Below are 26938 nucleotides of genomic sequence, written 5' to 3' on the forward strand. Positions count from 1 at the left end.
TACATATCTTGACCATAAACATTTAAGTATTTGCATGTGACAGAGGATTTCTTTTTCAACACCCAAGTAAAATGAGAGATTATCCTTAGCTCCATTTAAAAAAAAAAAAAAAAAAAAAAAAGTACTTACCACTTTTGGATATCTAGTGATACTGCTAAACCCTTATTTTTTTCACATTTAAAATACAATTTCCATTGACTTCAGTCACAGCTGTGAATACAGAGCAGTTTTGCACATCAAGATGCACTTGCACAACCAGCTCAAGCCAGTGGAAGTGACAGCTACCAGTGAAAGGGACTTTTCCAGCTTTCCTCCCTCCTCTGGCCAAAAGTTCTGACTGTCCCCTATTGCCAGTATTAACAAATAAATTGCTCAAGTGAGCAGGATCAGTTTAGCTCATCTCTAGCTAACATCATCTCAAACTAACCTGGCTCAAAAGGGGGAAAAAATTATTCAAGCAAATTGGTCCCTGACCTGTTCTCCAGACTAAGCCACAGTGATAGCACAGAGAATCTGGTGGAAACATGGAAATAGGAGTGGATGAAATGCCCTTGCAGCGTCAGCTCCACATTCAGGTCAGCTTAACCAGATCGTGAAAATGAAGCTTCAGTTTTGAGAACCCCTGGCTGAGCAAAGAGAAAGAGAAAAACACAAAAGCTCCAACCACATGTCAAAGATTTGATTTAAATGACTCGTCTGAAATTGTACTCAGCTTTTGTGGAAAAAAAAAAAAAGACAGAAAGAAAGAAAGAATCCACTTTTGTAAAGAAAAAAGATAAATTTATTTATTTTAATACTACATTTCATCCTCAATCATTAGACCATTTTCTAATATCAAAACTAAGCAAGGCAGGAGTTCCAGCTCATTCTCTGACTATACCATCTTTCTCTGTTCATAGGTGTTGACAGCAAGATGCACTGATGTGCAAAAGAAACAAATCCAGGTGGAAAACTTACTCTGAGCACTTTCCAACTTCTGCATGTTAAATGCTATTATCACAGCTTCCATCCCAGTTTAAACAAAACTATACTGAAGAAAAAGAGTTTGTAAGTAGGGCCTCCTATTCCTCTATAGGGCTTTACAGCCTATTACTTACATGGTCCCCATCACTGGAAATTCTCTGTTCTACACACACACTCCCCCCAGTTTCAGACAGACCTGTTTTCTCCTTCAGTTTGCCTGGGTCCCACAGAGGGACCTGAGAATCCATGGCACTCATGTGGCAGACCTATAGCCCAGAAGGCACAATCCTTATATCACTGCAAGCTTTGAATAAGAGTTCAAGGGATGTGTACTTCACAGAGTGGAGATTTTATGAAGGTGCTAAGAGCTGTATCATTCACATCCTTGGTTGCTGGAGGAAGGTGCATGTTAGACTTCAATATGAAGGCTTGTTGAGGTAGTATAGGTGAGGCCACCCCAAATTTTACTACCTCCCCTAGGAATGGTCCTCCAACACTATCACTTGATAATTTACTCAAAGTGAATTATTCTTATAAAAAGGAGAACAAGATGATTCATCCAAAGCCCAGTAAACAGTCCAGTACAGAAAATCAGCAGACCATCATCCAGAAGTAAACTGGAAAGCAGAGTGACTTAAACAACAATGGATATTGCTGTAAAAATAACAAATAACAAGAGAAGTCAAGAGAGAAATTTTTTGTATTTGCAGGTGTAGATCTAAGACATCACACAGAAACATATGACTAAAGTGCACAACAAGGTGGGCATAAATTAACTTAAAATCTAGCTGATAAAAATGCAATTCTTTCCAAAGGAATACAGTTTTGCAAAGAGTTGTTACCTGGCCAAATTTAGGTAGACAATGCAAATAGTGCCTTCCTGCCAAATTTCAAATATCTCCTCTGAAGCATGAGGGCACTAGAGCTTTCCAAAGAAAACGTTACCAGAATTGAGCCCAGGAAAGCTACTGTATTTTCCACTGGCTTCACTCTCAGAGAGAGCTGGGCTGTTTTGGCTCTGACTTTTAAGAACAGGATAAGGAAAAAATATGCATGCTTAAAATGTAAATTTAAAGAACTGGACGTGGCAAATCTATCAGCTGCACGTAGCAACAGAAAAGCTTCCAGCTTTGTTTCATAGGTTGCCTTGTTAATGCATCATTTATTACTCTTAACATAATCTACTTCTCTATGCTATATACTTTTTGGTCAACAATTAACAACGTTGTTAGCAAAGTCATGCTATCAAAATGACAGTTCTGTTTCAGATCCCTTCTTCTTGTAGCATCTACGAAGTCTTAATGATTTTCCAGACACAAAAGTATGCATCAACAAAGAGTAACCCACTATGTCACTACTGCACTGTTTTTAGTCAAATTTAGAGACAAAACAAAACATCCCATGTGATCCATTTAATACAGCTGATAATTCAGAAGTTAACATACTGACATAAAATCAAGTCTGGAATAACTTGGAATATTTTCTGGAAGTAATGACTAATTCAACTGAACTATCCCAATTAAATTTAAGAGTATCACCTTTGAAAGTAAACCAGTTCACCAGAGTTCAAGCAATTTGAAAATTATTGTGGGAGAGCTACAAGAGTACCATCACAGCAGAACTCTAAAAACACTTATGGAAAACTCTCCTGTCCTGAAACTTTCTTTTTGTTGCTACTCCTACAAGATCGAAAAGGCCTGAGCAAGTATTAACCCAGTAATTGAATCCATCAGCATCAAATGTCATGGCACATCTGAAATCAAAATTATGACAGCTTTTAGATGTATAAATTGAGATTAATAATGGATAGTTCCTGAACTAAGTAGACCTATCCCACTTCTGTCATTCACAATGCCAGGGGAATTCTCCTCTCACAATCAATCCTTATCTTCTGCTTTCAGCACTGCTCTACAAACCTTTGCAAGTCTTAAGTCCCCATGAATTACAGGGAATGTTAATGGTACTGGTTTTCAGTAGCTGTAACCAAGAGAATAAAGGATAGATTAAGCAAAAGTACAGGGTGGAATGTTTTTCCCACTGGTACTTTTCAGAATTTTTCTTTTTTAAAAAAATTGCCAGGTTGTTTGTGTGCTATATAATCACATCACAGGTTAATATTTTTGTATTTTATTTCATACCCTCCAGCCACACATTCCACTGCAGTGTTCACTATAGTTACTGAAAGAACAAGTTGGAACAGCTCATCAGTGAAAACTCATTTTCATGCTGCCTCTTTGCTGATTTGCTAATTAAGGGTTTCTGAGAGTATACAGTAATATTAAAACTCTGAAACTGCCTGGGAATTTGCTCATGGCAAGTGAATATGATTGCTTATAGTTCCCAGGAAAATAGATGTAATGGTAATTAAGTTAGCCAAGAGAAGGAGGAGATGGTTCAAGTTTCCCTATCCTTTTCCAAGGATTGACATCTGCCCAACAGTGCGGTAACAGACCTAGAGGACTCCTGCATTTGGAGCAGCATTCACAAAGATAGCATCATCTCCGCGCCTAAAAAGGTATATAATCATCACATAACCCTAAATTCACACATCAGACTGTCCCAGTTCCCTCCGTTCCAGAGCGCACACACACACACACACACAAGAGTCTGTTTACAGGAAAGTGAAGTCTCTGCCACTCCAGGAGTTTAACCTGGTTTAAAATCGCGGCGGACGCATCGCACTCGCACGCAGCCACAGCGCCCCGCTCGCAGCCGCGCTCCCACCGCGCGTCTCTGCCCTGCCCGGCGGCGCGCCCCGCTCCGCACCCCGCGGCTGGACCTTCCCTCCTTCCTTCCCTCCCTCCTTCCTTCCTGCCTTTCCTGCTTCCCGCAGCGGCGGGACGGACAGACGTACCCAGTGCGAGGAGCAGAGGCGGCAGCGCCAAGCCCGCAGAGCCCATGTCCGGCGCGGTGCGAGGTCGGGCCGGTGCCGCTCCCGAGCTGGCCGCTTCCCAGGGCGACACTGAGCGCCACCTGCTCCGAGCCGCCCCCCAAATACTCCTCCTTCTTTTCCTCCTCCTTCTCCTCCTCCTCCTCCCCGCCCCCTGCGGTCCACGGCCGCGGAGGGGCCCGAGGCAGCTCCTCCCGTCTCCCGCCCCTCGCTCCGCACCCGCGGTGCTGCCGGCGGTGCTGTCACCTGCGGGCGCTGCAGCCGGGTTCTCCCCTCGGTTCTCTCCCGATTTTATTCCCTGGAGGAGACCCTCCACAGCCAGCCTGGCGCTGCCCGAGTCTGCGTGCCCTTGCCTCATGGCTGCGCTGGAACGAGGGCTCCGGGATCGGGGCACTCACCACCCCCGCCCTGGGTACCCTGGGCAACAGCGTTTTGGAGGGCTGGGGATGTCTCCTTTTCTTTGGAGGCAGAAATCTGTAGAATAATCTTTAAGCCTGTGTTTGTTGAACAATGTAGAGTGGCTATCTTCCTCGAATATTAAATTGCACATTTGATGACTCCGAGTCTATATCTTCTTTAAATGTCTTGCAGAGTATGCCCCCAGCTATGCAGGAGTGAAACGGGATGCAGAAGCCTTGCCACACAACTGTCTCAAACTTGGCAATGATGCTGAGGATGCATTGCCTCGGCAAAATATCTGCTGCCTACGTTGCCTTAGATGCCAGGCCAATATCCAGGAAGACAAAGAGAATTGAAGCCAGCAAAAATAGGGAGGTGAGAAGTTTGACTTCTTAAGAAATCAGAAAGAATTCTTATGCAAGGTGCTGTGTAGTTTTCAGTCTACCTAGCCTTCTCAGCACTGTTTGAATGCTGGGTGTGCAGAGTATTTCAGAAACATGAATTTTCTTCATCCCACAGTTCCACATTAAATTTCAAAATTTATGGCACTATCTTTTCATATGGAATGCATTTCATTTCGTACAATGAATTCTGCTGAACAACTTAAACTTCTTGGCATTAACGTTGTGAAAAAGACAGTTGGCCTGGAAAATTGAAATATAAAATCTTCCTTCTTTCGCCCTTCTTTGCATCTAGGTCATGGCCCGTTAGGTGTGTCACACTGTAGCTATTATTTAAGGAGCACAGTTATTCTCTCAGCTTCTAATTTGTTTTTAACATTTGGAAACTGAGCTGTAAGATAAAATGAAGAAGTTTGTCAGCACTTGTCGACAGGTGGAGTTAGTCAACAGATATGGGTTTTATATGGACATCAAGCAGTTAAAGAAATCTTCACCAGGATGTTAAAATCCACTTGATGGAAGTGCAGCACAGACCTGTCTTTGTATAGCTTACCTTGAATTCTTTCATGTATTTACTTTATAGGGCACACTGGAGTGTTACCCATCCTAATGCCAGAGCTTGTACATGGACTCACTGTGAGCACTTCCCACGACACTGTCCCTGCTGAACTCCAAAGCCCTTGGTCAGTCATCACCAGGGATGACTCACAAGTCTCTGGGAGCACTCTTTTCCTTTGCACGGTGTCACAGAAGAACTACAGACACCTCATGCAGTACAGAAGTGCAGATACTGAAGCAGTAACACCAGCTTCAGCACCCAAACTGACACAGTGACCAGTGGGAAAATTGTGATGGGAAGAGCAGTCATGGGAGCTTTTCCTTTCATCTGCACTGAGTGGCACATGTATGTGCTGCTCCAGGACAAGAAGGAAAATATATACTTCCACAAGGAAGAAGAACACTAATTAATAAATAGTAATGAAAAGACAATAAAAAACAACAAACAAAAATCCATAGCATAGAGAAAAATGGTTTATTAATAATGGAATAAACCTAGAATTGCCTTCTGCCCCACCCTAAAATAACCTCTGCAGACTAATGTCTGTTTCGTAAGAAACAATGTCTTTGATTCAGTTACATCATTCCAATTATAAATATACCCTTAGGATATGAAACTTTCTTTCTCGTCGAGGCACAACATTGAAGAATAATTTCTCACACACAAAGGCTGTCTCCTAGGGTGCTGCTTCTAAGATCAACATTCTTCCATGTTTACAAAGAATAGGTTGTAGGAAAATAGATACTGTGACAATTACTCTATTCTTTAACAATGCTCCCTTAAATTAATGCTTTTGTTTTAAATTATTATAAGCCATTTGATAACTACGTTCTCATATAATCCTGAACTGTACATTGCATATTATAGGAAACAAGAGTTTTTATATTGTGCAATATTTCATGGTTTTTTGACTCACTTCAGAAGTTTTATACATATATTGCAGATATTCAGGGAAATCATTTATTTTTTGTTCAACTACACTGATAATCAAATTACTCAGAGAACAGTTTGATTAGTGCCCCTTATCTCTGCACTATAGAATGAGGTCTGATACACACCCTTTGTACACGTCTTTAATGATGTTTTATAGCACCTTGTCATGTCTGCTTGTCATCAATCATAGGGATGCTTGCCAAAACCATATCTACCTGAGCTGATTTGCAAAGCTTCAGACTTGGTTCTATGCAAATATGGTGTGCTTGCATAATAAATAAACTACTTTGTCATCAAGGGACAAACAAACTTCTTTTTTTCACAGTAAGGACTGTGTGAAGCAGGTTGCTTGATTACTATGAAAGTGAAGACCAAGATCACTATAGTTTTTGCATTTTCAAGAAAACATAGAAGTTGCAAAGTGAAGATAATGAAGAAATAGTTATTTTAAAAAGTTATTCTGGTGTACACATACTTAATGATAAATTTTACATTTATGTGTGTTATTCTTGCTTTTTAATGTGATGAAAAAATATACAAATTAATTCCAACCTCCTGCATATATGCAGGTATTTCCATTTTTTTGGGTCATTTGCAGGGGCTGACCACGGAATCAGTTTCTGTGGTATGCAAAACTGAGGAGTTCTCTCTTAATGTATTTCTGTGAGGAAATAATGGAAAAGTGACTAATTTACACAGAGGAGGCCAAGATGCATAGCTCCAGGTCACTCTTTGATTTGTCTGAAGAAGCTAGGGGAAAGGGCTAAAAATATTAGTTACTGTTTTTAGCAGAAACATGGTGTCTGTAACAAAAATGTTTCATTAAGGGCTCCCCTGAAGGAAAAAGAACAAGAGACTAAAAATGTCCCAAATCTATAAAGGAAATGTTAAAATTAGCTGTGAGGATGTAGTGCAGACATTAGTAATAATTCACTTTTGAAATAAAACTGGAAAATGTCAGAAATACGCTAATGGAATTTTAGGTATCACATAGGGAATGAGCAGAGGACAAAGCAGCACTTTGCTATGCTACTGTGCAAACCACACATTATTAACACTTTTGCAGCTTTGGTTCAATCATGTCAAAGTGCTACACACAAACTCTCCAGTCTTGGTCTTGATGCACAGCACCACTTCCTACTCTGGATGTACCAGCACACATTTACCTGTTTCTTGTTGTCTTGACTGAACTATGTTCCGCCCAGCACAGAAAATATACACATATTTTTACCAATCCTTTTTTTCAGGTAAGGAAAGCTTAAACCTGTCCTAGGGAAATAATGTAAATGGGATGTAATGAAACCAGTGAAGAAGTGTTCCATTCAGCTGTGACCTCAAAAGTGAGGTCCTATAGCAGAGCCCACTAATGCAACCTATGTAATTTCAGGGTCTCTGGAGCAGCTGATGTGCTACTCCAATTACCAAAGTATTAGCCTTGATACAGCTCCAATAACCACACAAACTCTTAAAAGTAGTGGGTATCTTTGAAATATTCATTAGACAGGAATTAAAATAACCTGATGAGAAAAAAGTAGCCTCTATTTCCTTAGAATAGACCTTTGTTTACATTTTTGACCATTTCTATTTTGAAAACTTCATGATTGTTCTGATATTTTTGGAATTAAGATCTATAAATTATTCCTTTTTATTTGCCTGCCATGAAAAGTTGCTCAAGAATTTGGTAGACATTTTGTAGCAAACCTGACTCCCTTAACAATTTTCACTGAATCCCACAGAATTTTTAACTAATTATGAGGGAAATATTTTAGTCTTAATGCATTGCTTTATGATGTATTTGTTTTCCTCTTTTTTTTTTCCTTTTAAGATTTTTTGCAATTTAGGTGTGTGAAGCTAATAAAAAGTAATACTGAATATAAAAGAAACCTCACCTTTTGGTATATCTATAACAGAATACTGGACGTATTCTTTCCTGGTTATTTGCTACATTATGTAGGATCAGCTACAAACCTTGAGTAAAAGATGAAACGTCAGAAAGCTGGTGGATAAAATATGGTAATGTGATCATGAGTTGTCTAGTGGACTATAAAAAAGAATTCACATTGGCACAGAATCAATTAGATTGGAAAATACTTCTCAGATCATCAAGCTCATTCCAATGTCTAATCAGCCTTTCGGTGAAGAAAAACTTCCTGATGTCCAATTTCAATCTCTCCTGGAGCAGCTTGAATTTATGTCCTCTCATCCTGTCACTGCTTAAATGGCAGAAGAGGCTGACCCCCATCTGGTCACACTCTCTTTTCAGGGAGTGATAAGGTCACCCCTGAGCCTCCTTTTCTCTAGACTAAACACCCCCAGCTCCCTCAGCTGCTCCTCACAGCACTTGTGCTCCAGACCCTGCCCCAGCTCCCCTGCCCTTCTCTGGACTCACTCCAGCCCCTCAGTGTCTTTCCTGCAGTCAGGGCCCAGAACTGGACACAGCACTCCAGGTGTGGCCTCACCAGTGCCCAGGACAGGGGGACAATCCCTGCCCTGCTCCTGCTGGCCACACTATTGCTGAGCCAGGCCAGGATGCCATTGGCCTTCTTGGCCACCTGGGCACAGCCTGGCTCATGTTCAGCTGCCGTCACCAGCACCCCCAGGTCCTTTCCAGCCACTCTGCCCCAGCCTGTGGCGCTGCCTGGGGTTGGTGTGACCCAAGGGCAGGACCCAGCACTGGGCCTTGTTGAACTTCACACCATTGGCCTCAGCCCATTGATCCAGCCTGTCCAAATCCCTCTGCAGAGCCTTCATCCCTCCAGCAGATCAACACACCCATACGGTTTGGTGTCATCTGCTAACAGACTGAGTGCACCCAACCACTTGTCAAGGTCATTGATGGACATATCAAGCAGAACTGGCCCCAGGACTGAGCCTGGGGAAACATCAGTAATGACCAAATAAAATCTGCAAAATATACACCTTTGTACATTACCTAATGGCACAGTTTCAGTCATGTCACTATCCTTCGTGGGGGCATGCCCTCTATTATCACATGGCCCCTCTTCCATGACCATCCCACCAGCCCTTCATGCAAAGATTTTATTCCAGTTTTTGAGGGCTGGCCTGTTGGATTCCTCCAAGACTAATTTTCTTAGAAGGTGAATAAGACCTTTGAAAACTGGTAAAGAATGTATTATAAAAACATTAATGGCAAAAGGAAGACAAAAGAAAAACTTCATTCTTTATTGAACACAGCTGGGGAAATATGGTTACCAAAGATGAGGAAATGGCTGATGTTCTTAATGCCCTCTTTGCCTCAGTCTTCAACTGTAAGACCAGTGATCATCAGGGCAACCAGCCCCCTGAGCTGCTTAACAGGCATGGGGAGCAGAAGAGACCCCTGCACTCCAGGAGGAAGTAGTCAGTGACCTGCTGTGGAACTCAGTCACCCACAAGTCTGTGGGACCAGATGGGATTCACCAAAGGGTACTGAAGGAACTGGCAGAAGAGATTGCCAAGGCATTCTTCATAATTTATTATCAGTTCTGGTTAACTAGGGAGGTCTACAGATGGCTGGAGCTTGGCCACTGTGATTCACAGGCAGAGGAAGGGCTGGAAGAAACTGCAAGTTTGTAAACCTGATCTTAGTCCCAGGGAAGCTTATGGAACAGATCACCTTGAGCGTGATCATACAGCGCTTAGAGGTCAGCCTTAGGGGTCAGAGGGATGACAGCCAGCCACCACAGATTTAGGAAATGCAGACTCTGCCTGACCAGGATCTCCTGATCCTGATCTCCTTTGATGACCTGGTGACACACCTGAGGGATGAGGGAAAGGCTGTGGGTGTTGTCTATCTGGACTTCAGTTGAGCCTTTGACACTGTTTCTCATGGCATGGTTCTGGAGGAGTTGGCTGCCCAGGGCTTGGACAGGTGCACCCCTCGCTGTGTCAAGAACTGGCTGGATGGCCAGGCCCAGAGAGTGGTGGTGAGCAGTGCTACATCCAGCTGGTGGCCAGTCACTGATGGCTTCCACAAGTCTCAGTACTGGGCACAGTTCGGTTCAATATGTTTACTATCCTGTTCAAAATCTAAAAGATCTGGATGAGGGGATTGAGCATACCCTTACTAATTCCACAGTCTACACCAAGCTGGACAGGACTGTTGATCTGCTGGAGGTCAGGAAGTCCCTGCAGAGGGATCAGGACAGGCTGGATCAATGGGCTGAAGCCAATGGTGTGAGGTTCAACAAGGCCCAGTGCTGGGTCCTGCCCTTGGGTCACACCAACCCCAGGCAGTGCCACAGGCTGGGGCAGAGTGGCTGGAAAGGACCTGGGGGTGCTGGTGACGGCAGCTGAACATGAGCCAGGCTGTGCCCAGGTGGCCAAGAAGGCCAATGGCATCCTGGCCTGGCTCAGCAATAGTGTGGCCAGCAGGAGCAGGGCAGGGATTGTCCCCCTGTCCTGGGCACTGGTGAGGCCACACCTGGAGTGCTGTGTCCAGTTCTGGGCCCTGACTGCAGGAAAGACACTGAGGGGCTGGAGTGAGTCCAGAGAAGGGCAGGGGAGCTGGGGCAGGGTCTGGAGCACAAGTGCTGTGAGGAGCAGCTGAGGGAGCTGGGGGTGTTTAGTCTGGAGAAAAGGAGGCTCAGGGGTGACCTTATCACTCTCCACAACTGCCTGAAAGGAGAGTGTGGTCAGGTGGGGGTCAGCCTCTTCTCCCAGGCAACCTGTGGCAGGATGAGAGGACATAAATTCAAGCTGCTCCCAGGGAGTTTTAGGGTGGAAATTAGGGAGAACTTTTTCACAGAACATTTGGTTAAGCATTGGACTGAGCAACTCAGGGAGATGGTAGAATTGCCGTCCCTGGAAGTGTTCATGAAATGACTGGACATTTGTGCTGTGGTTTGTTTGATACGGTGTTGTCAAAGGGTGGACTTGATGAATGTGGAGGTTTTTTCCAACCTTAATGACTCTATGATTCTATGAGCTAGTTTGTAGCAGCATGTTATAAGGCATATATTATTCTCTAATATTTGTTGCCTGGGTGCTATAAGTAGTTTTCCAAATACTGGGAATTCATGACATATAGGAGCCAGGACTCTGAGTTAATTTTGGTAATTCCCCTAAATAAACAGCAAAAAGCAATTCATTAGTTTGTGAGATTCCTGAGAGTTTCAAACCCTTCATCACCAGAACTGTGTTTTTTGTGGCTAATAGGGCCATTAGAAATTTTATCTGAACCCTGAAATTTTGAAATGCAACAGCATCTATTCTGGCACAGTGTAAAATGGGTGAGGCTGGAGTAATAGGCTTTTGTCAGTGAGAATTTATGAGCTGGCATCCAAGACAGTGAGCTATTAATGGTTAGTTATTAAATTGGACCATGAGAAAAGAATACCAAGAAAGATTTCTCTGTGTGTTCTCCAAAATGATAGAAAGTAATTTACTTTTCTCAGACTATGTCTACTGTCACAGAATTGCTAAACTTCATATGCTTATCAGAGAAAACTGAGAATCTTCTCTGTTTTTCATCTTAACCATTCTGATGGAGTGAAAATGTGTTGTAATGGAAAATAATATGAATTTGTCCAGAGAAAGATATTATATTCCTTTACCCCAGGAAGAGTAACAATACCCCAAACATGAATAAATCATAAAGGACACTGGTAATACTGAACCAGATATGTGAAGCTTTGCAATAAATATTAACTTCCAGTATCAAATCAAACTGAATAACCAAGAAGTGTGATTTCACTGCCACTGAAAATGAAAGAGTGGGCGAAGGGGATGGACAAAGTGTACCAAGACAATTCGCTTTCCAGCTCTCTAAGTTCAATCTACTTTGAATACTTCTGTTCTCTATCCCATTTCTTTGAAAATCCCCAGGAGACGCAACATTCAGTGAGCCCTTGAGGAATGTCTGTCCTTTCTGAGAATGCTCAGAAACTGAGAAAAGAAGGGCAGAAGGGTAAGAGCATGAGCAGGGAAAAGCAGAAAAGTAGCTCTATGCTCCACTGTGCTAGAGTCAGAATCAAAATCTGCCTTTCTGAGGTCTTTCACTCACTTTTTTTTAATTGAATGAACAAAATGCAGTATCTCTGAGCTGTCGGCCCTCAGTCTTTCTAATTAAAACATGATTTTACTGATGATAGTTTGTTTTATCATCTACTTTTTAAAACAGAATCCAGTTGTGCTGTCTAAACTGTGGCATCAGTCAGTTGTTACTAAAACTTCATCAGCACTTTAATCTTTATGACATTATTGTTACAGGGCTCAAACCACACCTACCACATGAATTGGTATTATCTCTGAACTGTGAAGTGCTAAGGCTTGCTTCTGATAAATGCAATGAATACAGATCTGTGAAAATCACATATCACATTACTCTTCCTGCTGTGAGAAAGTGATTCTGGGTATTCATTAATTCCACTGAAAAGCAATTTAAACCAAACAAACAAAAACAGAAATGGATTTTTTCCCCCCTGATTTTCATTGAAATGCTCCCATGGACAATGTCCAGCAAACCCTTAATGATCAGATACATAAACAGTAGTTAATTTGGTAAGCACTCCCCCATGACTAGACAGGATGTTGCTATCAGAGAACTGTGATTCAGCATCAAAGTAGCCTCTGAAGAGAGAACTGTTTTTTACATATTTTGTAATGTTTTCTAAAAGCTAGTGGTGATGTAAAAGTTATAATCTTTGTCTTCTAGGAAGTTTTGATACAAACGTTTACTAGGTTCTCAGGAAGTTAATGTGAATAATTTATAACTGTGCAAGACCATAAACTATTTGGGTTACAAGAATAAGTTGTACAGAGGAATTGCTGGAGAGGAAGAATGGTTAGATGAATGAATGAAGGTGTCTTTCAAATTTATTTAGTGTCATGAAAACAACTCTGTGCCAGGAAGTCCTATGATCTTCTAAAAAGCTTTCGAACATGGAAGTAAGCACCAAGTCCATAAATCTAATGACAATGTATTTCTGACAGCTTGACCACATGAAGCTTTCCTGGATGTTATGCTGTGCAATAATGCTTGTTTCTACAATGCCTTTCCATTGACAGTTAGATGAATCTGTTTTTTGGTACTGAGTTGATTTAATACTGTTCTTATATCAATAACAAGCAAATAAAGTACACAGGAGACTTTTTAGGCTCTTAATTTCTTTTTTAATCAACAAAGCACATGGAATACTTTTACAGGAAAAAGAAAATGGTATGCAGAATGTTGTGGTTTTCTTAAAAAGTATGTAAATCCCCGTTTATTCCTGTTAAGTGGTATAGTTAAAAGCAGTACATTCTGATTATCTTATCTGCTTTTATTTTTGAATGGGTCATCATCTATACAATAGGCAATCAAAGAAAATAACCAATTATATTATGTGGAATTCATTAGAAGAGTATGACCCTAACTCCAGCCTCTTGGTGCCAGGTGAGATGAAAACATATGGCTTCAGTTTAAGGTGGATTCCCCTGACTCAAGCTCTGAAGAAGAGGAACACCATGCTCAAAATGACTCAGCACAGGATATGTACTAAAGGGTTCAGGTAAGGGGTCAGGTATGTGGGCTGTGTCTGTAGTAATGGCTCACAGTAATGACTTAGAGTGAAACCAGACAAGCAAAGGAACTGCCCACGGAGCATAACAGCTGCTCAAGGAGATTGCTCTAATGGAGATGCTGCTTCCTAAGTCTTCTAAAATCATGTATGGGATCAGCAGTCTCTAGAACAACCTGATATTGATGCAGGAGTGTGCAGAGAATCCCTTCCCTATAGAAAAGCAGCTTGTCCATTCCCAGTAAATTACCTACTTCAGTGCTGAAGTTAGCAATTGAGCTGGGTGGGCCAGAATCCTTTGCCTAATCTCTGGTTACACACCCAATTTATTATTAATTTTTACACACTTTTGCTTCAATAAAAAATATTTATCTTCATAGTTATTAGAACCACATTACAACCCCAATGTATCTGTTTTTAGGAATAAAACTGATTACATGCTGTAAAATTAGGTTCTGGTACCTGCCAAATTTAAGTGAGATGTTCCTGATATTTGCAATATTGCTTTGCTCAAGGCATTACTTTCAGTAGGCTTTTCTGTTGTATATCATGAAAAGCAGTAAAATACTGCTCTTCCAGTGCTGTGTGGAAAGGCTGGTATGGATAAAAATAACAACTTTACTAATAGCTAAGAATCGTGTAAGAATAATGTGCTATAGTGCTATCCCCTTGACATACTTGTATGTATGTATGTATACTTATCTTTTAAATAGATATTATAATTGAAAACATGATAATAGGACACGTTAAAAGAGAGAAAGCATCATGAAAATAAAGCAGTGTGGTTATAGGAAGCTTATTACTGTTTTTACAGTGCAAAGAAAGTTTAAAATGAAACACTGCTCTTAAACATACTCTACATAGATAAATACTATTGATTTATTTTTGCATAGGCTTCATCTAGGGAAATAGACTGTTTTTTTGACTTCTATATTTTTCAGTTAGGCTGATGCTTTAAAATGAGATATGGAATGTCACGGGAAAAATGAAAAGCTCTGGTTAACAGCCTATTAAAACTAAATAGTGAAACACTTTAAAATATGCTGCATAAGAATTATGTGTGTCTTACACAACTTGTGAGTAATTTTACGAAGCCAGGAAAAGTGACCTCATTGTTAACAAACTGAATGAATAATAATAATAAATACAAGTATTTCCTCTGCAACCATAGACTTCCTACATGTGCATAGGTGAGTCACAATTCCTTCAAAATTCCTTTACAAACTCATAAGAGGTTAACAACACTGCTATGTCTTCTCAGAGATAATGTGAGAAAAAAAAACCATACAATTGTGATAAGTTCAAATGCTATGGTCACAAGTGCTATTCAAATCTTTCCAAAAAATGGGCAAAACAATACATCTTCCTGAAGTAAAACTGACATCTTGCTTAGGGCTGAAATCACCACTGTATTAATTTATCTTCAAATAGATACCAAATAGATTTACCAAATAGATTTTTTGCTTCTTTCACAATGAATGAAGCAGGGTTTCTATCCTCAATTCCTCTATGTCACTTTTTTGCTTCCATTCACATGTTCTGTGCTCAGGCCCACTCCAGGCAGGGTGCCTTTCCAGCTGTCCAGATGAGCACAGCAGCCGTGTCCCAGTGTCTCAGCAGATCTCCCAGGCTCTGCAAAGCACAGCCACCCACAGTGTTCCCACGGAGGGCTCTGCCCTCTCCTCTGACTCATACTGCTACCTTCAGCAGACTGCTGCTATGTATGAAATAACCACCTTTCCCACACACACACACGAGGAGAAACTGTCAACACTTTCAAACTCAGTCCTACTTGTTGCATTCACATAAGCCAGCCTTTCCCAATAACTTTGCTTTCTCTGAATTAGGAGCTAAATAAAAGGTTCTGAAGAGTGACAACATCTTTCAAGTCATGACACACCTTCTGGCACACTTTCAGAGTTTTACTTGTCAGCATGTTCAACCCAATCTATATTTTCTTCCTGAAAAATAAGTCTTTATAAAATTCATTACTCTTTTTGAAGCTGTTACTATAAAGACAGTGATAAGCAAACACATTTTGCAAAATTACCCTTTTTTTTGGTTTTTTTTTTTTTTTTTGGTTTTTTTTTTTCCCAGTGATATTTGTCCCAGGAGGAGGAACTTTCCTGGAATTTTCCTGGCTTTCTTGGCAATGCAAAGCTTTTTTGCCAACAAGTATGTCTTACAGAACTTAGAACACCTCCTCAGCATTTTCTGATCTACTGGCAATCGATACTGAGTCATGCTGAGGCAGCATCACGCTTTGCCCGTATGCATCCTTTTTCTACTGTTAATTTCATGTGGCTCCAAGAAACACAGGAAGCTCTCAAGGCCACGGCACAGCCGTGAGCCCCAGGGAGAGATCCTCATGGGAGGAAGACAAGTGCATGAAAGAAAGAAAGAAATTGAATTATCTAAATAGAAAGAAAAAATTTCTTAAAGAAACCTTTTGCTATCTACATTTCAGTGTATTCTCATATAAACTTTTAATCTTTGACACAAAATAAACATCATTTTTTAAGTGCTTATTTAGTATGCAAATTCTTCATCACTTCTTAAATTCCTAAGTAATAAAGATGAGCTGTGACTTATAATACTAGAAGAAGCTTGCCAGTGCTGAATTTCCTATCTATGCTCTTTTGATAATTTTCATTTTGTACACTTTAAATTCATTGGATTAAATAGCTACACAAGAAATTTACAGTGACAGTTTATGAAGCACCCTGCTGGCTACTCCAAGATATACAGCAAGAGTCAAACTTTCAGGGTGCCTCTAAACATTTTCCGCATAAATATGGACATTTCAATCTGCAGATACAATTATGCCCCTGCTTATTTGAGTACAGTGTGCAATCAGATAGGCTTGAATGATTTGAGAATTTTTAGGCCTGCCAAAAATTAAAGTTCAGACAGTTATGTGATTTAATGGATCAACCCTTTATGGCCCACTTGACCATAAAAATCTCCTTCTTAGAGTATCCTTCATTCAGCTGGACATGCTAAAATGAACAGAAAGAGAAATCCACGGTGTTTCAGTAATTTTCGCCCAATATTCTGGAGGTGTTTTTGTCTTCTGAGTTGCTGTTGCATCAGATATCACACAGTATTTGGTGTATTCTCAAAGTTTACATGTTCTTCCTTGTGAATTGAGAATCTGCTTCCACAGAACTGACAGTAGGAGGGAATTTTGAAAATAATGTATTTTCCTTTTGAAAATCATACAGTGATAAAAAAGACTGGGATTGCTACATACAAGCTAACCTGTTGTGTAATTTGGAATGAAAAATGATTCCACATGCATAGGTGTATAAAAATATGATTACAAACTTTCCATATTCAAAAATGTTAGAATCTTTGAATTCAGTTACTCTCCAAAAATGAGTAACGCTTAAAGTTATATTCTTGAAGATCACAAAATGCTGCAAGTTTGTTCATTCTTTTTTTGCATCATTCCTTTGCATGTGTGCTTGATTTTCTTCTTGTTTTTCTGTTTCTTGGGTTTTTTTCATGCACCAGCATTTAGAGAGTATTGTAACCACTGCATCTAAGTTTATAATTTTACAGTAACATTTTGGAGGCAGACCTGAGCAAATTTTTTTTTTTTTTTTTTTTTCATTTCTCCATTTTCTTCTTTAACGGCCTTTTGAAAAATCCAGCCTGCAGAAAAGAAAAAAAAAATAACTAAGAACTGCTCACAGCATACAAACCATACTGGTTACACTCATGTGCCAGTTCTTACTACTATTTTAATACTTGCACTGCTGTACAAAGCTAATGAATATTGTATCATGACACTGTTTTTCCTGTAATGGAAAAACTAAGTACAGTTAATAAACAGTAGAGTGATTGCTGAATCAGTGTTTTGCTCATATATTGTCAAGGGCTAAAGTGTTAAATAGTAGTATTTGTTACTGCATTGAATAAATAATATTTTATTTTTTAATGTGAAAATTTTCAAGAGATTATGCATGTTGAAATTTATAAGCTGTAACCTTATAATGTAATTATGAACAAAATGTTTAGCCTGGAGAAGAGTGCCCACTTGTGGCAAAACTTACACCACAGGCCCTAGCATTTCTTGCACAACAGAGAAAACTTAGTTGACAAAGGTCACAACCAAAGCTGACAGAAAAGTTCCTTAATAAACCGTTACTCATAATAAAATGTCTTATTTTTCTTTCTTTAACATAATGGCAATATAGTTTTCAATCAGGTAGCACTGCTCGGCTCCACATCAGAAAAATGCAGTGTAATTAATTATTTTGTAATTTTTTCAAGATTTCACAATACTTATTATATAGGATTATTGTCTGTGAGGTTCTAGTTACGAGAAAGAAATGATGGAGAACTTAAGAACATTTATTTATGAAAAAATGAAGACAAGGAGGTGCAGCTTACCTTCCACAGAGCAAATATAAGCAGTGCAAGAATCAAGAGTCCAGCAAAGATACTCAGCAGGATAACCCATAAGGGGACTGTACCCGGTGGGTGTTCTTTGGAAATCTTAATCATGGTCTGCAAAGTGTTCAGAACATAAGCAATAAATAATTTGTCCCTCTAAAATACCAAAACAGCAGCAGTGATTGATCAGTATGCAGTGATACTCCAGTGTATCCCTTCATTTTATCTACAGGAATTAATAGGAGGGAATTAAGAAAATAATCTCCAGCATGAAAGGCTGTGTTTACACAATATTTTCACTTTCTTAAGTGCATTCATTTATGAGAGTGGCCCCTGCTACAAGTCAGTAGCCATCGTTTTAAAGGACATGGGACCAAAATCATTAGCAGTGGAAGAATAAGCTAAGTATATTCTTTTTCACTCAGTGCCCCTCCCTGAAAGATGAAGGTAAGCATAAGTGTCAAAGCCTGTGTAGACGAGTTTGATTTTAAACACAGAATATCTGGTATAAACTGAACAGAAATAAGTAATATTCACTTTTAAATAAATGTGACCATGTAGGAGTTTCGATTAACTTAAGAATTTATTAGAAATCAACTTTATAGTTAAAAAGAGCATTGAAGAACTGAACACTAAGCAGGAAATTATGTCCTTAAAAAAGTAAATCTGAAATCCCTTGTCTCATTATCTGCAAGCCTCTCAGCTGTGTTTTTACTCTGGACTGCATTTTAATCTATCACTTAAAAGAAATTTCTAGATACAAAAGTAGCTAACAACAGACCTCTGGTTTTTGTATTTTCAAAAATACTGAGTGCAAGATGTAGTTCATACTGAATATTTCTTTTCTAAATTTTGGAGTTTTAACAGTGAGAATTCATAATAAGACCTTTGCTTAAAAAAATGGACATTGAAGTAAATAGGCTCCTCCATGTACAAGTTATCACCAAAGACCAATGTTTAACATTATAAATACTTCAAATTGAGAGTATTTAAAGGACGAATAATACCTCTAACAAAATTTAAGATGTTTCTCTTTAAATCTGATGCCAGTACTACAATGTTATATATTTCCTTATCTAAGAAAATCATAGTGAACTTCTGACAAATAAAAGATCCTGTATCAAATATATATCCTGGATAACAAAGTGGAAAGAAAGAATAAATAAGGAAATAGTAAAGGAAATACAAAGTATAGTCAATTTTAATTGATCCAGGACAATGTTTAAATACTACTGATTCCTTAAAAAAATTTTAATTATATTTTAATTTACATAGCTGCAGGAAGAATTTTTATTACAGCAAGCAGAAAAAATTCAGTTATTACTTATCCTTACCTAGGTATATTGGTGGGTACTGGGCTTTTGGTGTTATTTGCTGACTAATTCTGACATTTGTACTGTAATTTGAAATCACTTTTTTTTAGAGTGGGATAATGCATTACTAAAGGTAACAATCAGTACATTAGTAATGGATGAAAATGAATGATTCCATAGCACAACAAATTATATGAAGAACAAATACATCCATTATCTTGTTCTTACCTCCAGTTTTTGATGGTCATTTCTCAAAATCAGTGATGAGTTCTCACTCCTAAGTAATGCTTTCACAACAAGGGTTAAGCTGTGAATACTGGCCTGAAAAATAGAGTAGTTACCGTGGATTACAGATAGGTATTTTTAGATTTTTATATTTAGGTATTTTTAGGTTTAGGTACTTTTAGTAGAAAGATTTGTAGCAATGAGAAGGGTGAAAGAAAATCTTAATGCTTGGGGGGGATGCTGAGAAACATGAAAGTATGAAAGAAGGTATGTCACCTTCAGCACATCAACACATTATTGCTTCCTAGACTGCAATACTGCTTTGAACAGGTAGATTGCAGAGATTTCAAAGAAATATTAATTAGTCCTGGAATACTACTGTCTCTTTTTTTTTTTTTTTATTTTTTTTTATTAAAAAAATCCTTTCTAGAGTTGAGAAATCTTCACAGATTAAGACTTAAAAAATATGTGCTCCTTCTTGCATCTGCTGGATTAAACTTTGTGGATGCATAAGTAAGCATTAAAAAAGGACCATCAATACAGAGTAAGTAAGAGATGTCTTCTTACTGTGGTTTTAAACTCCTGCTAAGTTACAGGTACTTAGTTTAAGGATAAGAAAGTGCTTTTCAGTCAAGCAGTTTTAAGGAAATTTTAAAACAGCAAGAGAAACTACTTCAAATACTAGAAGGGACACTTAAAAAAATGAAAGACACAACTTAAATAGAGATTTGAAATATTGGCTTAAGTTGCTCAAAACCAAAAATATTCTGAATACAAACAGGATTTACTTTACTTACTTTTATGATGGTAGGTTTCCATACTCTCAGTGAGACATTCACTTGATATATATCAGATGGGACCAGGGCACAATTAATAGAGGCACAGCTGTATGTATCACAGTCCTGTTTAAAAGGGACCAGCATGAGGTAATAGGAAGACACTTTTCATATCATTAAAATAAAAATAAGTAAACTACTATATATACAGATCACTTGCCATGACACCAATAATAAACTGGTATTAATTACTGTAGTTTTTTTATGCAAAAATGACACTGCAGTATATAAAACAGGTTGAGATATTCATGCTGTGGTAGAATATACTCAGTTTTTGCAGGCTGGCAAGCCCTGAGGAATCAGTGTTGCTGCAGCTATGGAGCAAAAGTCATCACAGAACTCCTAAGGGAGGCACAGCTTGTAAAAGTAAGTGCTTATCTACCAACACAGCTTCTTCTGCAGTGTTTTTTAAATCTTTGGGCAATAAGTGTGTGTGAAAATTCAAATATCTTTACTTAGTATCACTTGCTAGCTGCAAGTACAGCAGGATTATGTCGTAAAAAAATAGAAACACTTAGCCCAGACCTTTGTCACCTCTGTGAAGGACAGCAATAACCACGGCAAAAGACTCTTCCCATGACATAATTTCATTTGCACCAGAAACTCCACTTGCATCTCTGTGCTGAGGACACCTTCCCCCTGACATGCTAACATAACTACAGCAGCAAAATATCTTTATAACTGTTTCCTCTAAATGTGAAGGGCTAGTCCTTTCCAAATGGGATCATCAATTACAGTTGCATGGAAAGTCTGTCAGGTCACATTTGAATGTATTTTCTATTAGTAGTCTAAAGAAGTTGAAAGGGAGATAAGCATTTAAAATATTGCTATTTATTAATTACAATGGAAACATAGATGGTAACGATTTATTCAGCTGTCATATGTGCTATTTACGTATTTTTTAAATTAAAGAAACACCAAACTATCTAAATTCAGTTCCACATAGAGTTTTGCAGCCAAATAAAAACCACACTCTAGTCAACATAAAAAAGGTTTTCTAAGCTGTTAAAACAAAGTGAGTTTCTAAATGATACAGTTTCAGAGCAGCTTTTATACATCTTTTTCAGAAGTACTCAGCTCCAAGATCTGGATTAATGTCTGGGGTGAATATATATACTATGCATATGCTTACCATAATTGTATCCCTTGTAGGTTCTTTTATTTTTGACAACACAAATGGTTTCCCACTGCCAATCTTTAATGGATCTACAGGGTAACTAGTTTGGCAGATGGCATTCTGTAAGCAGAAATACAAATAATATTCTTATTCTTATTCTTATTCTTATTCTTATTCTTATTCTTATTCTTATTCTTATTCTTATTCTTATTCTTATTCATATTAATATTCTGGATATGCAATCTGTTCTGAAAAATGATCTGAAAACAAGTCAACATTAATAATATTTAATATTTAATAACATTTATAATGTTTACTAACCACTAAAATAAAATAGCATATTGCAAGAGTGCAGAATAGTAAATTCAGATGACTATGTATCAAAGTATTATTATTCAAACAGCACGTGAAATATTTATGACATAATTTAACCTACCTATTTTACTTAAACATCTGTACAAGCAAACAAGAGCTTCCTGCAAGATGACCATTATGTGAAGCAGCAAGCTATTAATGTCTTGCTATCAATGGCTATTAAATCAGTTAAATAGCTTTTGCATGGGAAGCCACAGAGGTTCCACTCTAGCAAGCAGACAGGCAGGTTAAGTGCAGGATGCAGAATCCTCATTTGCAATATCCAGGGAGGGGGAGCAGATGCTAGAGCCCCTCTAGATCTCCACAGGCAGCTAGGAAATCCTTTGGTGTCTTCAGTGTGGGGGAATTGATTTTTTTCAGTCAGGTTGTTGATTTTCACATTGCTAGCATGAAAGGATTACAAATACTCTGTAATGCACTTTGGCACACTACTGTCTCTGGGGTGTAGGTTGCAGGACATGACATTTATCTTAGAAAAAACAAGATTTACTGAGTTTATGTCTAAACATATCAAATGTGATGATGGACTAGGAATGACAAGAATGGGGAAAGGAAATCAACAGACGTTTTTGTATTCTAAATATGATCTGTTCTTTTTCTCATTTGATATTTGTTTTGTTTTAAAGTGAACTTTGAACTTTCATTCATACATTTTGGTATATTTTTCAGTTGGGCAAAACTGCAAAACTAAGTGAAATTGTTAGCATGGAGGTACACGTGTATGTCTCTGAGTGAAAGAGAAAAAGAAAAAAGAAGGTCACCACTTAGTCATATCTAGGTTTTTCAGCCATATAGTTATTGATATAGCTCTAACTGTAATATTTACAGATCTAGGATAATGGAATTTGTTGGAATTGTGATCTCTGCCAGTTGCACTGGAGAAGTGAAATGGAGAAACTCAAATGAGGGCTGCAGTGAAGAGCATTTGAAACATAAAACCTACCATCCCCTTCAAGATGTCTCAGTGCCCCAGAGAAGGAAGAAGCCAGAGGACTGGTAGTGGTGGAGAGCAGACATGCACAAAAGTTAATTTCAGTACCAGAAAGAAGGAGGTTGGGCTCTAGATGCACACAGCAGGATTCGAGCATTTGCAATAAGCGCTGCTGACAATGAAGAGAATACGAGGCTCATATCTGAGTCTGGACATCTCAGCACTTGCAATATAACAAACTAGCCTTGTTAGACTGCAGTTATTGTTCAACACCATTTTAAATCTGCTTGTTTCCTTTTATGAAAATTTGACCCTCTGTCTTCTTATGCACCTCTGTACATACACTTAAAACAACAGCATCTTGTTATTTAGACTGAAAGCAATGAATAATCTCAAATGTCTGCAATTTGCCACTCCTTACAATATAAATTTCAAATTTAGATTTATCATAAAAATAGAAATTCCTATCTTACCTGGGAATGTGACAATCCAGTAAGGTAGAGAAGAGTGTTTTTGGCAGCTGTTACATTGGGAAATAAGATCTGCAGTGTGAGGTTTGGCATTGGAAAGTGCTCACCTTTTTCAATCTATTAAAAAAAAAAAAAAAAGTTTTGACTAGCACTTTCCTCATTTTGTTAGTATTTGACTTTGAGCTTTTTTCCTTTCCTGTGTTTTTATTTTCTTCTCTTAATTTTTACATTTTCACAGTTAGTTATGCAAAAAGTGCTTTAATGGGCGAGAAGCCACTGTATCAGTGGTGGCTCCTGCTGGTTCTGCCTCAGGTGTGCTTAGGTAATTGCTCTTGTGCTCACCTGTCTTCTCAGAAGACAACAGAACATATCTAAGCAGCAGCTCTTTCTGCAAAGGCCTGCTGTGGTTGAGGACTGGGTAACCACCTAGGTGGAATTGCTGGCAGGGGAATTGGTGATACCATCTCTGAAGTGGACACACTTAGTAAATGCTCAAGAACCTTTTAAACTTTTTTGTCTTGGCTACTTATTTGTGATTAGCTGCTTGCAAAGATGAGTTTCACTTTACAAGATCATAAATGGTATGCTCTGCAATCAAGTAGCTTTTTGACTCAGAAATGAAGATTGGCAAATTAGATGAATAATGTCTTAGACATCCACAGTAAACAAAAAGAAAAGATAGCTGAGTAAAACACTGCAATGGCCTAAAAGAATAGGAAACCCTATGTCATTGTAAATAATTTTACCATATTCTATTTTTTACAGATGGAAGTTGATTTAGAGATTTTTATGCTTTTATATGGGACCCTTGTTCAGTTTTGGATTTGACACTGGGAAACAGGATACTCTCAAGATTACTAAATTCAGTTTTGCTGCAACTTTAAGCTGTGCTTTTAGTCACAGAATCATAGCATTGTGGACTGGTTTAGGTTGGAAGAGACCTTAAAGATCTTCTAAAATTCCTGCCATGGGAAGGGACACCCTCCTTCCACTAGAAGAGGTTGCTCAAACCTGGCCTTGAACTCTTCTGGGGATGGGGCATCCACAACTTCTCCAGTGCCTCACCACTAATAATCTAAATCTACCCCCCTTATATCTAATCTAAACCTACCCCCCTTTTCATTAAAAGCCATTCCCCCTTGTCCTGTAATTACATGTCCTTGTCGAAACAGCTTCTCCTGCTCTCTTGAAGCCCCCAATAGCTACTGGAAGGTCCCAATGTGGTCTCCACAGAGCCTTCTCTCCTACCCTGGGTTGAATAGCCTGGACTGTTCCAGACTGTCCTCACAGGATTGGTGCTCCAGCCCTGTGATCATCTTTAAGACCCTCCTCTGGACCCGCTTCAGAAGGTCCATGTCCTTATTTTGGGTGTTCTAGAGCTGGATGTAACAGTCCAGCAGGGATCTCCGAAGAGCAGAGTCCATTAAATATCTTTCCCATGTGATTTTACTTTGCAGGATCCATTCAGCTAGGAAGACCACATTCTTGGAGCATGGCATCTGACTATTATAAACCTGACTGGATTTTGGAAATGGCTGTTCCAACCTGCAGCAGGGGTAGTCCATTTACCAGGGCATGCTCTCTTTTCCCAGCTGAGGATAGAAGGTCTGAAACCCAGCAGAACTACTCTGCAGGAGACGGACCATCTGACCCTCTAATTCACTGTGTTCCAAATGAGGGAAGGAAAAAAAGGGTTTTAAGTATAAAATATGCATGTAGAGGCTTTAACACATTGTATAGCTGCTATTTAAGTAATTCAAACCAAATGGAAAAAAAAATTAACAGTACCTATGTCACACATTTTTAATTGTTTCTTACCCTATAATGCAGAGTAACTTCATCCCCAATCTGCTCTGTTGTGTTAATAGCAGTAGGGACAGTATCATTTGCTGCAATTATAACATGGTGCTCTTTGAAAACACTGTGGGTTAAAAAAAAAAAAAACACAGGAAAAAAGTCAGCACACAAATGTCATTAAAATGCCTAGGAGTTAATAGTATAGGAGTTTTCATTATTTCATGAATTTCAGGACTAGTCTTGCAGTTAAGAGTGCACTGCTGTATCCATTATAGTTCAGCTGCTCTGTTCTCTGAATAGACCCCACTTTTTACCACATACATTTAGAATGAATTTTATTCAGATATAACTACAAAATAAGAAAATACTATTTCCAAAATTAATACATTAGGATCTGATTTTGCTGTCCTTATTCTAATTGTGCAGTCCCTTATCCAGGGCATTGACATTGTGAAACAGGCAGGATCCTGCAAAAGACAGAATCAAGCATAAACAGAACAAAGCCAACATGTTCCAAATTCAGCCTTATTCCCTATGGACAAAGGCTGTTTATGAAGTGTGAAATGCAACCAAAATAAATTTGGCTTAATTATTTACACCTCCACAGAACAAAATATTTTTTGCCAATAATATACAGAATACTTTTCAGGGATGGAATCTAACTGAATTCTGTCTGTTTCTGAAAATCAAATGTACTACAAGACCTGCATTAAAGTATAAGCCTGAACATAAAAAAACAAATGCCCAAGAACCTAAAAATTAATGCTAATTTTTGAAGATGGAAACCAAACACCATGCCATGCAATATTATAGTGATACAAATCCATGGCCATCAAGAAGCTGGAAATATTTGCTTTCTTATGTACTTTGAATGAATATAGCAAAATACAGGAACCAAGTAAAAGTTGCTGCTGTACTTGCAAACTTCAGACCAAATTTAAATAGATAAAACAGAATTTTATCAAGTTAGGGACAGTAACTGCTCCATTAGTCCATGACTAATCTTTTCAGTGAAGCCTGTGCTTCTGCTTTATAAGCTTTGAAGTTGTTGTCTGTAGATACTGAGCACATTTCAAAAAAAACCAACACTATTCTTTGAACACCTGCAATTTACTGTGCTAGCAAGTGAAGTACAGAGAAGTGTCAGTACCTTACAAATATTAGCCCTATTTCATATTTTACTGGAATTGTAACATGTCCTCTGTTGTCACTCAGGGTCTCAGGTGGTTCTTCACTGTCACTGAAACAAAACAACATACGTCACTCAGATCAGACTGCTGCAGACAGAGCATAACTGGAAAGGGATCTTAGAAAATGAAATACCTACAGCTCTGGGGATTAAAGCATGCTACTCATTTCCAGATAAGTATTGTCTTCTAAAAATAAATTAAAAATACTTTTTCCAATAACTAATGATTTAAGCCCTGTGCCAGCGCCAGATCATAAATGCATCACTGTTAAAAATTACAGACAGCAGGTGACTGAATGAAAACGGATCAGTTAAAAGCTACACCATCCCTGGATTTTGCAGGGACAGCAAACACTGAAGGCAAGTGCATTCCTTTACCCTATCAGGGACAGCTTCCGCAATGCTCCTACTCTTTGAAAGCTAAGCTTTTTGTTAACTGTGATTCATGCTAAAGTATGCAGTAATTCTCTAGGAGAACAAACCTTTGCTGAAGGTAAAACAACTGGAAATTATCACTCAATCCACTGCTGGACTGAACACATCCGTAAGGCTACCAGCTCACAGAAAATTTAACTGTTTGTGAGTTCAGAAGTTTTATAGTGTTTTACTGTGAAACACAAAACCGTGGAGCTTTCAAAAA

The 26938-nt window shown here is 38.8% G+C and overlaps 1 protein-coding gene across 1 annotated transcript in view; it reads right to left on the reverse strand.

Moving 5' to 3' along the window:
- Positions 1-13235: 13235 nt before the first annotated feature.
- ITGA1 (integrin subunit alpha 1) overlaps positions 13236-26938 on the reverse strand; it is a 74211-nt gene continuing 60508 nt past the window's right edge. Inside the window, exons 23-30 of the mRNA XM_005531145.3 lie at positions 26260-26349; positions 25131-25233; positions 23316-23429; positions 21552-21656; positions 20381-20485; positions 19587-19679; positions 18043-18159; positions 13236-17301 (exon numbers count right to left, since the gene is read on the reverse strand). Coding sequence (XP_005531202.2) covers positions 17257-17301; positions 18043-18159; positions 19587-19679; positions 20381-20485; positions 21552-21656; positions 23316-23429; positions 25131-25233; positions 26260-26349 — 772 coding nt within the window. The 3' untranslated portion in view covers positions 13236-17256. The remainder of the gene's footprint in view (positions 17302-18042; positions 18160-19586; positions 19680-20380; positions 20486-21551; positions 21657-23315; positions 23430-25130; positions 25234-26259; positions 26350-26938) is intronic.

Source organism: Pseudopodoces humilis, chromosome 4, assembly GCF_049639895.1.
Source record: "Pseudopodoces humilis isolate 2021_Gansu_Grassland_sample_001 chromosome 4, ASM4963989v1, whole genome shotgun sequence".
Lineage (NCBI taxonomy): Eukaryota > Metazoa > Chordata > Aves > Passeriformes > Paridae > Pseudopodoces > Pseudopodoces humilis.